This window comes from Muscardinus avellanarius, assembly GCF_963383645.1.
Source record: "Muscardinus avellanarius genome assembly, chromosome: 11".
In the NCBI taxonomy this organism is placed as follows: domain Eukaryota; kingdom Metazoa; phylum Chordata; class Mammalia; order Rodentia; family Gliridae; genus Muscardinus; species Muscardinus avellanarius.
This window is the reverse complement of record NC_137797.1, coordinates 21,249,200-21,263,879: the sequence shown is the minus strand read 5'-3', so window position 1 is coordinate 21,263,879 and position 14,680 is coordinate 21,249,200. Positions and strand designations below refer to the sequence as shown.

The following is a 14,680-nucleotide window of genomic DNA, read 5'->3' as shown; positions in this document are numbered from 1 at the left end:
CACTTTTTAAGACCATTCAAAAATATATTTTTGTGTTCTAGCTGGGCACTACTGTAATTTCAGTACGTAGAAGGCTGAGGCCGGAAGATCAAAGATTTGAGGACAGCCTTAGCAATACAGAAACACTCTCAGCAACCTAGTGACACCCTGTTTCAAAACAAAGAATAAAAGTCTGGGAGATGTAGTTCAGAAATGGAAAGCCTCTGGGTCCCATTCTCAATATTATTTTGTTTTATGTTACTTAAAATATTTGAAAATCCAGAGTTCATGAACATATATGCAAGGGCTGTTCTTTTCTTTCTTTCTTTCTTTCTTTCTTTCTTTCTTTCTTTCTTTCTTTCTTTCTTCCTTCCTTCCTTCCTTCCTTTCTTTCCTTCTCCCCCCCCCTCTTTATATACCTTTATGAGGGGTGCATTTAAAGTGCCACTATTTGGGCAAGTTTCAACAGTACAAAAAGTTTGAGAAGTCTACTATTTCAATTAGTCAAAAGATATTCAACTTAATCTTAGGAATAACTAAACTTATCTCATATATCCTTTTTCCTTTTTTGTTGCATTCTGCCCCTGAACTACACTTCCAGATTTTTTATATTTATCTATTTACTGGTTTGTTTACTATGTTACTGCGGATTGAACCCAGAGGCATTCTACCTTTGAGCTTATATACCCTTTTATTTTTATTTTGAACCGGGGTCTTGCTGAGTTGCTGAGAGCCTTGCTATATTGCTGAGGCTGGCTTCCAGCCTGCAATTCTCCTGTCTCTGCCTCTCAAGTACCTGGATTACAGGCATGTGAAACAAAGTCTTGCCAGGTTGCTGAAAGTCTTGCTCTGTTGCCGAAGCTGCCCTTGAACCTGTGACCCTCCTGTCTCAGCCTCTCAAGTACTGGGATTACATGCATGGGCCACCAGCCCAGCTTACCTCACATAATCTATGATAAACAATTGTGACATAGAAGCTCAAAAATAATACTAGTGATCCTAATGGTAACCACTAGGCAAAGCATTAGTGCTTTATATGCAAATGAAATTAAACATTAAGAACATGCTTTCTGGTGTAAATTTCCTAAAGATGGAGGTCATTTTAAAGCTTCATGAACTATTTTTTATGTTTCTTTCAGCTCATGTAAATTCTCCTTAAATTTTTAAATCATATCATATTTAAGTCAACACAAATTTTTGAAATATAAAGGATCATTTAGAAGGTTCCTAGCTGGGTGTGGTGGCACACGCTTGTAATCCCAGCATTTGGGAAGCTGAGACCTGAGGATTGCCACTTGCGGACAGCCTGAGCTACTTAGTGAGGCCCTCTGCAATTTAGTGAGACCCTGTTTCAAAATAAAGAATAAAAAATAGGGCAGGGGGTATAACTCAGAGGTGGAATGCCCCTGGGTTCCATCCCCAGATCCCCATGGAAAGAAGGTTCCTATTTTTCTTCTCTGACTCACTGTTTTTGTTTTAAGATGCACATACATAAATTGACTTTTGCTTTTATCCACCAGCTTTTGCAAAAATTCTCGATCCTGCATATCAGGTTGATAAAGGAGGCAAAGTGAGGTTTGTTGTGGAACTGGCAGATCCAAAGCTGGAGGTGAAGTGGTATAAAAATGGTCAAGAAATTCGACCCAGCACAAAGTAAGTGGGCTTTGTAAGTGATCAATGTTAAATACAGATACATCAAATGGTAGCTTGATTTAATTTTATGAGAACAAAAGAACTTTTTAGTTATAATGCAAAATCATATGAAGGGAAAATAAAAATTTAAGTCACTTCTCATGTATTTTCTTTCTTTCTTTTTTTTTTGTGCATGTGGGGGAGGGGGTGTACTGGGGCATTCTACCTCTGAGCCTCCAGCCCTATTTTTTTTTTTTTTAGTCTTTTTTTTTTTTTTTTTTGTGGTACTAGGTGTGAAACCCAGGGGCCTTCTACCTCCGGGCTTCACTCTCAGACCTATTTTGTATTTTATTTGGAAACAAGGTCTCACTAAGTTGTTGAGAGCCTCACTAAGTAGCTGAGGCTAGCTTTGAATCTGTGTGATCCCCCTGTCTCATGTATTTTAGAACTAGTAAAATAATAATGCTATATCAACTAAATATTTTATGTTCAGTTCTATAAAGACTATTTCAAGTGACTCCCAATTATGGTTTTGTGTCCCTATGTCTTATATGTAATTATTTCAGAGCATTGCCAAACTTCTCCAAATTTTTTTTAGATAAAAAACTTTAAAAATTTTGAAATACACTTTTGATGTGCCAGCTGAGCATCATGCCTCGTAATTAGATGATTTCTGTTTTTTCTAAAATAGTACCTATATTTGATAATAGCTGAATGGATTCCTTCTATATTTAATTCAGGCACTGAATTTTGAGCCCCTGCTCCTAGCATTACATCTGAATAGAACAGTGTAATGTTGACGTCTAGTAAAATGTGGATCTAAGCCTGCGTTTTATTCTTTCTTGGCCCTCTCCCAAGGGAAGTAGACAAACTAATCCCCAATGTCTGATGGTATCTCTAGTCTATTATGAAACTACTTTACAGAGATCCTCCTCAGCCCGAGAGATTTTCAGCTCCAGTATATTTTTTTAAGTTAACAAGAGCCACGTGTACATTGATAAGAGACTTTAATCCTGGAAGTCTGTCACTTCTGGAATACAATTAGGTGGTTTCCAATTTCTTCATACGGTCATGCCGACAGTGATTTTGTGATAACAATCTTTACAGTCGGTGCAAAAATCTCTTGAAGACAAATGCTGGATTTACCAGATACTCATTTTAATTGGTTAGCTTTATCTAGAAAATGTTGCTGAAATATTTTGTTCTTGAAGTCTTCAATTTGAGAAAAGTTCAACACCATTTTTTCCCATCTATTATAGCGCTCTAATATGCTCCTCCATAACTAAGGTCATAGATATTTAAAACTTGTTGTTTTCTTGGCATCTGGTTTTCTGTCTCTGCACAGTCAGATGCTTTCTTAAAAGATGTTAACTGTGATATGATGGCAGCAGCTCTTAAGTTTATTTAAGACCATCACAGTCTATAGAATTCCTGCTTATATTACTGGTTAAGGTCATTATATTGTTAAAGCAAATAGAGGCTTATTCACCCAGAAGTCTACTGTGTTTCTGGGCTACACAATGAATGGAGTGTATTCCAGTGAATATGATCAAATCTCTGCCAATGCTTCTCCCTCTAGAGTTCATGAATTGGCCATTTAATGAATGATGTACAGAGTTAAGATTCTCTCTGATATTCTCAACTGATCCCATTTTCCAACAGTGGGTTAAAAAATTAAATAGCAAATATGTGGGGACTGATTTATATTTGAAATTAAAAACTTAATATAAAAGAAATATCATGAATTAAACAGTATGTATAAATATGCACCATGATTCATAAAGATGAAAATTGTCTTTTGTTGATGTTAATTAAACTTTATAAAATGTGCAACATAAATGGAAGATGAAAATTATACCTCAGACAGGAATAGTGGCGCACGTTTGTAATCCCATACTTGGAAGGCTGAGACAGAAGGATCACGGTTTGCAGCTAGCTTCAGCTACTTAGTGAGGCGCCCTGCAACTTAGTAAGACCCTGTTTCAAGATAAAAAACAAAAAAATAGGGCTGGGGGTGTAGCTTGGAGGTAGAAACCCTCTGAGTTCAATCCCCAATACTGGGGGGAAAAAAAAGAAATCCAGTTCATGGACTTTGTTCCTCTTCTTCTTATTCCGAACAGATACATCTTTGAACACAAAGGAAACCAAAGAATCATGTTTATCAATAACTGTCAGATGACAGATGATTCGGAGTATTATGTGACAGCCGGTGATGAGAAGTGTTCTACTGAGCTCTTCGTAAGAGGTAAAATGAAATCTCTTCTGTGGCCTTCAAGGGCAGTGGCTCTTCCTCTCCTAGGGAAGTGATCAAAATGAAAGGCAAGGGAGCCTCTTGGGCTCAAAAGCAGAGACAGCAGCAGCTCTAGAAATGGCTTGGTTGGTCCAATAGATCGGCTCAGCATTGAGTTTCTACACTGGGAAGTATTGTGTATCCTAATGAGTCTTTGGGGTTTTTGGAAACTAGGAAAGTCAAGGGGAGAAAAATCTGCTGAGTAAAACTGCCTCGTGGTCTTGACTCAAGCCAAGCATTATTCTGCATGATAATTATAATCGTTCTAGCTTTTGAAACCCAGCAAACTTTATTGAGTAATCTTCACATCACACATGCAGCTGGTCATGAGTAAAATTCTCCGGAAATCAGCTTCATTATGAAGAGGGCTTCCGTAGAGCATCACTGTGTTAATCAGCTATTTGTTGTTCTGACAAAAATACCTGACAAGAGCAACTTAGATGAAGAAAGGTTTATGTTGGCTTCAGAGGATTCCATCCATTGTCAGCTGGCTCCATGGCAGAAATACGATGGTGGAGGGAACCTGCCCAGCTCAGGGCAGCCAGGAAACTGGGGTGTGTGGGAGGGAGAGAGAGGACCAGGGACAGATAGAGCCCTCAAGGCCACCTTGCAGTGGCCATCTCCTCCAGCAATGCCCACCTCTGGACCTTGTTGCTTAGGTGTCTAAGCTCCCAATGCAGGAGTTTTGAGGAGACACATGAGACCCAAGCTGGAATAATTGTCTACTTAGACACTATGAAAGAACTGGAAGGGTCAAATGAAGCCATGTATCGTGTGTGTGTGTGCGTGTGTGTGCGTGTGTGTGTGTGTGTGCGTGTGTGTGTGTGCGTGTGTGTGCGTGTGTGTGTGTGCGTGCGTGTGCGTGTGTGTTTCTGGGCATTGGAACCGGCAATGTTCTACCTCTGAGCTACACTCCCAGGCATATATATATCTATATATATATATATATATATAATTTTGTTTGTTTCAAAACAGGGTCTCACTAAGTTGTTGAGGGACTTACAAATTGGTGAGTCTGGCCTCAATCCTATGATCTTTCTGTCTCAGCCTCCCAAGTACTGAAATTATAAGTGTGCAGCTCTTCACCCTAATGACTTTTCTTTATGAAGCTCTCTAATTACAGGCATCTCTATCCTCCATCTAAAACCAGAATGAAATACTTTTAGTGTTTTATACATTCTTCCTCATCAGGAATGTTGACTATCTGGTATCTTATTTGCTGAATGAAGTATACTTGACACACCTTTTGTTTGTTCTCTAAAACAATAATTTACTTGATTTAGAGAATTCTGGGGGAAAAAATTGGAAGAGCTTGCCCAGAGTTGCCAGGTATTTGTGCCATTTTTTTAACCCCAGCTGATCATAGTGTCATACACCTGTAATCATAACACTTAAGAGACTAAGACAGGAGGATTGCAGGTTTCAGGCCAGCCTGGGTGGTAACTTAGCAGGACCCTGTTTGAAAATAAAAAATAAAGATGGCTGGGGAAGTATCTCAGAGGTAGAACACCCCCGGATTCTATAGAAAAAAAAAGAATGAAGGAAGAAAAGAAAAAAAAGAAAGAAAGAAAGGAGGAAAGAAAGAGGAAAAAAACTCACCTTCTATTTAGCACAATGTGAAACATGGATAATACATTGGTACTGTTGGATCTTCACCTGTGAACAAATTAGGGCTCAAGAGACAGGCATTGGATATTTAATGATTTTTATTTCCTTTTTTTCCCACACTAGAGCCTCCAATTATGGTGACCAAACAGCTGGAAGATATGAATGCCTACTGCGGAGAGAAAATTGAATTAGAATGTGAGGTGTCTGAAGATGATGCCAATGTAAAATGGTAAATAACTTTCCTGATGTCTGTCCATTTTTAACAGACAAAAAAAAAATTGCCCTCATAGTTTGCAGAAGAGGAAATACAAATGGCTTTTAAACATCTGAAAATAATCTTAACCTTATTCATGTTACTAGAGATGATGACTAAGAGTGCACTCTCATCTTGGGATTCTTCTCAAGTGTGATCCAGAACCTGTGTTGGTAAGGGTGTGGGGAGGAAGCACCTCTCCACACCCTTACAAGCAAATGGAGCATGGAGGTTACCTACGCCTGACTCCAGAACCCAGGGATGCTCTTCATGTCCACCCCAGGCTTCTTACTGTGCCATGCTGAAGACTTAATGGAAAAACATATTTGTGGGTTTTTTCCATTTATTTTCCCATCACTTTATTGTTATAGTACTGCAGAAAATTACTTTAGGTTGAGAATCACCGATTGCTTTTAAAAATTATAAAGAACTAGGACTGGGGATGTCACTCAATAGTCGAGCATGTGCTTAGTGTGTGTGAGGCTCTGGGTTCAATCCCTAGCACCACAATAAATAAATTCACGAAAGCTTTGTTTTTCTGTCTGGGAGCAGTGGTGCACACCTGTAACCCCAGTACTTGGGATACTAAGACTAGAAGGGTCACAGGTTTGAGACCATACTCAGCAACTTAGCAAGACCCTGTTTTCAAAATAAAAAATAAGGGCCAGGCATGGTGGCACTGCTTGTAATTGCAGCATTTGGGAAACCGAGACAGGAGGATCACGGTTCGCAGACGGCCTCGGCTACTTAGTGAGTTCCTTTGCAATTCAGTAAGACCCTGTTTCAAAATAAAGAATAAAAAAATAGCTGGGGGTGTAGCTTGGAGATAGAATACCCCTGGGTTCCATCCTCAGTACCGCCAAAAATAAAAATAAAATAAAATCGGCTAGGGGTGTATCTTAGGGGTAGAATGCTCCTGAGTTCTATCCCCAGTACCACACACACACACACACACACACACACACACACACACACACACCACTTTTTTCTGGTTAGATAAAAATTATTTTCTTACATGTTCCTGGTGAATAACCTCAAAATTAAAATCTAGATGTTTTCAAAATCTTTAAATGAATCATGTGTTGAGAAATATAGTAGAGTACACAGCAGTAATCTATAGTAATTGGTACAGAGTAGATTGTTGATGCTACTCTAGAATTATAGCTATCTTTGAAATACGTCAAGACCCAAGAAGAGGTGGCTTATGATTTTTTCATATAATTTTGTAGAAAATCCTTGTACGAATCCATTGATGCACAGGTTGATACCTACCTACACTGTTTAATTCAACAAATTGTTCTTGTGCATCTGGCCTCTGCCAGAAACTAAAGAATTCTGGGATAAAGCAACAAACAAGACCACAGAAATCTGTTTCTTGAAGATTCTTTTGTGAAACTTTCATATCTTGTATATTAACTCAGGTTCAAGAATGGTGAAGAGATTTTCCCTGGTCCAAAATCAAGATACAAAATTAAAGTTGAAGGTAAAAAGCACATATTGATCATAGAAGGAGCAACAAAGGCCGACAGTGCGGAATACTCCGTGATGACCACGGGAGGCCAGTCATCGGCCAAGCTCAGTGTTGACTGTAAGTAAGATGTTTTCAGTTGTCTTCCAAGTGATGATGTGGCCATTAATTCAGTTTAGGAAAGTTTCAATCAATTATATTTCTATTTGTGGCATTTTAAAATATGTAATATTGAATTCCATTTTAGCTGAGTGTCTGTATCAGATCAGTTAGGATCTTTAAGAAAGGAACCAACTATTCAATTTAATAGTAAAACACAAATATGAGGAAGAAAATCTAAAAATCACCTGCTGGAAAAGTACAGGGTGAATACTTAGACATAATATCAAGTCCTGATAATCTTTGCTTACTCATGGGTGCAGACGCTACATATTCATTAAATAAATATTGAAATTCTGCAATTACATTTGGGGTGAGAAGAAAGTTATTAAAACCATGGGGGTACAGCTGAGAACACTCTGCTTATAAGAGTTTATTTGCTCATCGGCTTAAGAGTTGTGAGAAAATGAGTGTATTTTCCCTCTCATAGACACTTCTCCGTGACAACTGTTTGCCCCTGTTTGCCATAAAAACTTAAATAGCAAAATGTCAGGGTGATTGGTAAGACATGCAGAGCAAAAAATCTTGATTCTTTATTCTTTGTTGGTCTGGTTGTAGCTCCTGTGATCATTGATTTTTTCAGAAATGATCTCGGTATCCGGGCGTAGTGGCGCACGCTTGTAATCCCAGCATTCGGGAGGCTGACACCTGAGGATTGTGGTTCGCAGACAGCCTCAGCTACTTAGGTCCTCCGCAATTTAGTGAGACCCTGTTTCAAAATAAAGAACAAAAACAGGGCGAGGGGTGTAGCTTGGAGGCCGAATGCACAGACCTGCAAAAAAAGAAATGATGTCAGTACATTCCTTATGCTTCATTGAATTGTGTCCACTTAGGTTCATATCAAAACATTTTTCAACCAGATGACAGATGTTTGCCTGATGTTTGTATCTTCTTAGAGCAATCACTATCAGTTCTGCTGTAATGCAACAACATAATACAACATATTTGTGAAGATTATTATGCTCTGCAAAGTCTTACTGTTAAAACCACAGGATTTATAGGATTTATGGGCACCACACTCAAAGAACTTTCATGTGTTAGTGACACATTAAGGGAAAAAAAAAAGACAAAACCCACATAAAAAATGGTGGCACCGTTTTGCCCATATTAAGTGTCTAGTGACTGAATATAACAATAAATATGGCACTTTGCTTTTAAAAAAAAACCTGAAAATGTAAGTGGTGCTTATGTAAGTGGTACAGGAGATGCCGTAGCTTGTGAACTACAGTGAAGTAGTAGCAGGAATATTTGAAATCAAGCAGATGGCTATGACCTCAGATATGAATGGGTATAGGTCATCTCCCAGGTGAGCCAAGGCCACTGACAGAGGATGGAGGTGTGCGTGGGTGCATTGTGAACATCCATTTCTGGCTCAGCTCAGCTGGGGCAATTTCCTGCATCCACCCAATTCTCAGGAAGAAAATTGTTTCACCAGATGTGAAATCTGTAAGATGCTCCAGTTGTCCTCAGATATATCAGTTGCATGGAAGCGCACCCTCGTCTTCCAAGCAAGCACTGTAGCAGGACTGAGCCTGTCTGGTGGAACGCCAGCACCACGGCCAAGTGGGGTTTGGCTTTGGCACTGGTGACGCTCTCTATTTCCACAGTGAGACCTCTGAAGATTTTGACACCTTTGACTGATCAGACCGTAAAACTTGGAAAAGAAGTGTGTCTGAAGTGTGAAATTTCAGAAAACATAGAAGGAAAGTGGACTAAAAATGGCCTGCCTGTCCAGGAGAGCGACCGCCTGAAGGTGGTTCACAAAGGAAAGTAAGCCAACAGGGTGGTGCAAAGTGAGGGCTGGTCTCCGTCTCCACTGTCCCCACTCCTTAAGTTATGTATTCCTGTGATTTTTCTTCGGAAAATAGCCACAGGGAGAGGACCTATTTCTAGTTCTTTGCCTCCAGTCAGCAAGGGCATGTGGTTCCTCTGTCTTAGTCTCCACAATCCTGTATTCTTTCACCTACATTGTGATACTTGGTTCAAAATCCATTGACCAATTTTGTTGTGTCTAAAACACAAGTTTAGAGAAATTATATTGAATTCTAGCTGAGATCCCGGCCAGATGTATTAAATGTCCCCCAACCAATGTAAAATAAGATTTCCAGGCGACTGTTGATTGAGACTAACCTTCTGTACTAGGCCCAGCAGACCTAACCAACATGGAGTGTCTCATGCTGAGGTTCTGTGTCACCCTGCCAAAACTAAGTCATCTACTTCATCATCCAAAATGTCAGGAGAAAGAGAAATAATCACCAAATGCTAAAACAGGCATTTTTACTTAACATGATAAAGAAGTAACCAGGACAAGGAAAGCAACTTTGAAATGACCCATGTTTTGTTCTGTTTCTCTTTTCCTAGACCTTTTTCTTTCTTATAGATAGAAAGTTTTATAGATAGCCAAAGTTTTCTGTTCAGATCATTAGAACATATGTTCTGTTTTATAGAATGAGATGTTACCCAATTCCAGAATTGAAAATAAAAGCCAATTGAGATTTTTAAGCCACCTGTGTTTTAATGTTGCCTTTTGACACCAATAAGAATTATATGAATTTTTATTATTTATTCCCCTTGGGTAAGGCATTATATCTTAGAATATAGCAAAGATCTACAACAAGGATTTTAACTTACTTTAACCTTGGACTCATGAGCTATTAAGAGATCATGAATGGACATCGAGGGCCCCCATAAATCCTCTGAAATTGCAAAAAAAATTATGTATGTGTATAAAAATACAAACTTTCTACAGAGAGAGGATCCATAGCATACATCCAAGAGTCACTGGTTCGTGACCTCAGTGAACTTAAGAACTATGATTCTTTGGGCATATAGGCCAAAGTCAACAATATTCTTGATAATTTCTTGAATTTTTAGATGTAGCATTATTAAGATATTAGGTTTTCATCTTTTTAAAGTCATGAAATAAAAAGTATAATAGACTTGCATAATAATAAGCGGATTGTGTTTGTAGGGACTTCCATGTATTCTAAAATAGAAATCTAATTCGGGCTAATAAATATAGGATAATTAAACTTTCTCATTCATTCACTCCTCTGCATGTGCCTTTCTCCTCTCTCTCTCTCTTTCTCTCTCTCTCTCTCTCCCCTTCTCTACCCCTCTCCCTGCATAAAATAAGCTAATCAGATAAAGCATACATGTCTCTTCAATTTGGGTCAAATATAATCTAAATCTGTACAACGTCTTAGCAATACATTTTTCTTGTTTCCTTAGAGTCCACAAGTTAGTCATAGCCAATGCTCTGACTGAGGATGAAGGTGACTATGTGTTTACACCAGACGCCTACAATGTTACTTTGCCTGCCAAAGTTCATGTTATTGGTGAGTAGACAAAAATAATCATTGTCCGGTTATGTTCTTGTTTGTTTTGGCTTTACTAGCAATTATGATATATTTAAAACAATGTGACAGTTAGGGAAAAAATATATCAATTCATATTAATCACTAACCATAAGTAATTGGTTCTCAAATTTTATAATAAAATAGTTTTGCCAGGTGCCAGGCCCCAGCTAACTTGACCCCTGGAATATTCTTTTTATCCAGATTCGAATCAATTATTATCAGTGTCTATCACTAGCTAATCACTAGCCAAACTATTCACATGGAAATGACTCTGATAACCAAGGCTGCGCTTAATATTCCAGACCCTCCTAAGATCATCCTGGACGGTCTTGATGCAGACAATACAGTGACCGTGATTGCAGGAAACAAGCTTCGCCTGGAGATTCCCGTCACTGGAGAGCCACCTCCTAAGGCCATCTGGAGCCGAGCAGATAAGGTTTGTCACACACACACACACACACACACACACACACACACACACACGGCCTTGCCCACCCTTTGCTCTCCATCAGTCAGATGAAGGAAGAAGGCAAGTAAGTGAATCCAAGTAGAATATGGATGTCATTATTTTGAAAAAGAAAGATGACTGACTTCCAGGGAAACCCAAGGGTCACTTATTTCTCATATCTCTACCCACCTACTATGTGGCCAAGCTTGTTTTTGTACAGAATGAACAAGGTCTCATCTTTCATTCTGTAGAAGTCATGGGGTAGGATGGAAATGAAATAGGTAATGAATTATTAAATAAGTTAATTAATAAGTAATAGAACAACGTCACTTTGGGTAGTAATAAGTGCTGTGGCATGGAAGAGGAGCTCAAGTATTTTCCTATGGCTTCCTGCAGGGAGAGAAAAAAAATTATACTTGAAAAACAAAACCAGGCATGGTGGAGCATGCTTGTAATCCCAGTACTTGGGAGGCTTAGGCAGCTGACGTTCATCAGACATATAGTGCAGTAGAAAGCTGCAGAGAGCCCTCAAGCACTGCAGAGGACCCCTCTCAAGTATCCATTAATGATCAATACACATTAGTGAGGGAACAATCCAAAACTGGAGCAGGATGAACTAGCGCTCATGAAGACAGGGGTAGTGCTGACCCCTACAAGCCAAGTTTGAAACCACATAATCTACAATGCATTGAGCAGAGTCATTGAGAAGTCATTGCCTTCATCCAGTATAACCCTAAACTGCTCAGGACTTGCCTAACAATTCATAAGAACAAGTCCTTACCCAGTCAGTTTCCAAGTCATTTAATCACATTCCAAAACAAAGCTCAAGATTTGGAATGTGAAAATAGCAAGCATTCAACTGGCATGGTGGCGCATGCTTGTAATTCCAGCATTAGAGAGGCTAAGACAGGAGGATCACAGTTCACAGACAGCCTCGGCTACTTAGTGAGGCCCTTTGCAACTCAGTGAACCCTGTTTCAAAATAAAGAATAAAAAATAGGACTGGGGGTATAGCTTGGCAGTAGAATGCCCCTGGGTTCCATCCCCAGTACCGCAAAAAAAAAAAAAAAAAAAAAGATTCTCTCCTTGTTCTTTACATTAGTCAATTTGATTATTATGTGGCACAGTGAACCTTTTCTCTGATTTTGTCTCATTGGGGTTCTCTATGTTTCCTGCACCTGTGTATTGACCTTGTTTTCTATATTTGGGAAATTCTCTGGTATTACATCTCTGGCGAGGTTTTTAATTCCTTTGGTTTCCGCTTTTAGACCCTCTTCTATGCCTATTACTCTTAGGTTTGCTCTTTAAAGTTACTCAAAATCTCTTGGATGTTCAGTTCATGGTGTCAAATTGATTTTTCTGTATTATAGACTATGTGTTCATTTTTGGAGTGGTCATCCTCTAGGAGTCTCTGTTCTTCATGTAGCCTATCATTGAGGTTGAATCTAAACAGCATCATGCATGTGATGCCAGACTCAAAAGGCTGCAAGCCATCTGAACCCAGCAGTATGGCATTTAGGGAAAAGGAAAGCTCTAGGGACAGATATTAGACCAGTGGTTTCCAAGGTATGGGTTGATTGCCAAAGAACATAGGCATGTTATTGGAAGTGATAGAAATAGTCTATATCTTGATTTTGGTGGTGATTACACAATGGCATCAATTTGTCAAAATTCATAGAACTATATATCTAAAAAATGTGAATGTTACTCTATGGAAATTACAACACAAGCAGAAAAATAAGTTATAGAAAACTAAAAAGGATCATGTAACACCACCCAAAATAAGTATTTGTTTTTACATTAAAATGAAGTAGAACATGGTTTATTATCCTAAATTATAATTTTGCTACTATTGAGTGGTTTTTTTTTTTCCTATCACAAAATACTTCAGGTATTCTTATATTCTTACTATTGTTTCAGTCTTTTTTTTTTTTTTTTTTGGTGGTACTGGGGTTCCTGGAAACCCTTATACCTCCAGGCTACACTCCAAGACCTTTTTTTTTTTTTTTTTAAACAGGGTCTCTTAAGCCAACAAGGCTGGCTTCGAACCTGCGCGATCCTCCTGTCTCCGCCTCCCAAGTGCGGGGATTACAAGTGTGCTCCACCACACCCGGCCCAGTCTTGTGTTATTGAAAACTTATGTCTCCTGATCCAGAAATCAAAGAGTAGAGAGTTTATCTAATAGTTACTGGAAAATTACCCAGTTACTAAATTCCCCTGACAGTCTTTGATTTTTCTCTTTGAATATTTGCTACTCTTTAGCATATGGAGGATATGACCTGAGAACAACAACAAAAAAAGAATGCTACTTTAAATTTAATATTTAATTTAAAAAAGGAAAGTAGTAAAAATAGAAGAAATCAAAAGAGAGAAAATGTAATTGAAGGTTCAACTTCTCTCTTTGGGAATTACATAGGCATTCTTTCATGTCCTTATTGGAAATGGAAAATAGATACTCAGCAACTTGAGTGGAAAATCAGCTTTGCAACCTTCTTTAACCTATGCTATGTTTTTAAATTTTCAAGACATCTATGGAAATTAATTAATTATTATTTACTTTCTAATAGGCATTTGAGTATTTCTGATTTCATACACAAAAAGACTCCTGTTCTCAAAGGACATTCCTGCCTCATATTTTTAGCTCTCTGACTTGCTCTTGGGAGAGCTGATGATTAATAAGCTTTGGAATCAGGACCCAGTCCTACTTCTCAGCTGTGTGGGATAAAGCAAATCTGTTTCCTTATCTGTAAATGGGTGTATGCCTCTGTCACTGGAGTTGGGGGAGGATTAAACTGAGAAAATGTGCTTTAGGCATCAACGCCACACGTATCTAAAGTTCCAGGATGCTCTGAGGCAGTCCTTGTTGTGTCAGTTTTACCACATTTTGTTTCTTTTTTGTCAGGCTATTATGGAGGGAAGTGGCCGGATAAGAGCAGAATCTTATCCTGATAGCAGCACCCTGGTCATTGATGTGGCTGAGAGAGATGACTCTGGTGTTTACCACATAAATCTTAAAAATGAAGCTGGAGAAGCACATGCAAGCATCAAGATTAAAGTTGTAGGTAAGTCTTTCTGGTAAGTCTTTTCTAGAATGGACTTCTAGAATCAAGCTCCTATGTCTAGATCCAGAGTAGACCTTGACAGCTGTTGGTTGTCTCAGTTTTTCTGGATAGCCAGTATAGCTGTACTTTATAAATCACCATTTCTTTTTCTATTTTTGCCACTTTTCTATTCTTCCCATCCTTTTCCTCTTTTCTTCTTCCCTTTATCTCCCATTTTCCTCATCGGAGGAATCAGTAGCCATTGTCAGCCATTTGGGGTTGCTGATCATTAGTAGCTCTGAAAACTCATAGTCCCTTTCAATATCCTTTAAAGATCATTGAAGCATAATTGCTAAATAATTTCCCATATCCCAATAATTGTAGAGAAATAATATCAGTCTTGGCTATTAGACAACTATCTAAATGCGTTTCTAAACGTAAAA

At 38.6% G+C, this 14,680-nt stretch overlaps 1 protein-coding gene across 4 annotated transcripts in view; it reads left to right on the top strand.

The window, feature by feature from the left end:
• MYBPC1 (myosin binding protein C1) overlaps positions 1 to 14,680 on the top strand; it is a gene marked incomplete at both ends in the record, with an annotated part of 90,405 nt that overhangs the window by 46,162 nt on the left and 29,563 nt on the right. For all 4 annotated transcript variants that reach the window (XM_080706663.1, XM_080706662.1, XM_080706660.1 and 1 more), the window contains 8 exons: positions 1,500 to 1,632; positions 3,732 to 3,856; positions 5,633 to 5,738; positions 7,184 to 7,350; positions 8,997 to 9,159; positions 10,621 to 10,727; positions 11,051 to 11,184; positions 14,099 to 14,258. In XM_080706663.1, coding sequence (XP_080562789.1) covers positions 1,500 to 1,632; positions 3,732 to 3,856; positions 5,633 to 5,738; positions 7,184 to 7,350; positions 8,997 to 9,159; positions 10,621 to 10,727; positions 11,051 to 11,184; positions 14,099 to 14,258 — 1,095 coding nt within the window. The remainder of the gene's footprint in view (positions 1 to 1,499; positions 1,633 to 3,731; positions 3,857 to 5,632; positions 5,739 to 7,183; positions 7,351 to 8,996; positions 9,160 to 10,620; positions 10,728 to 11,050; positions 11,185 to 14,098; positions 14,259 to 14,680) is intronic.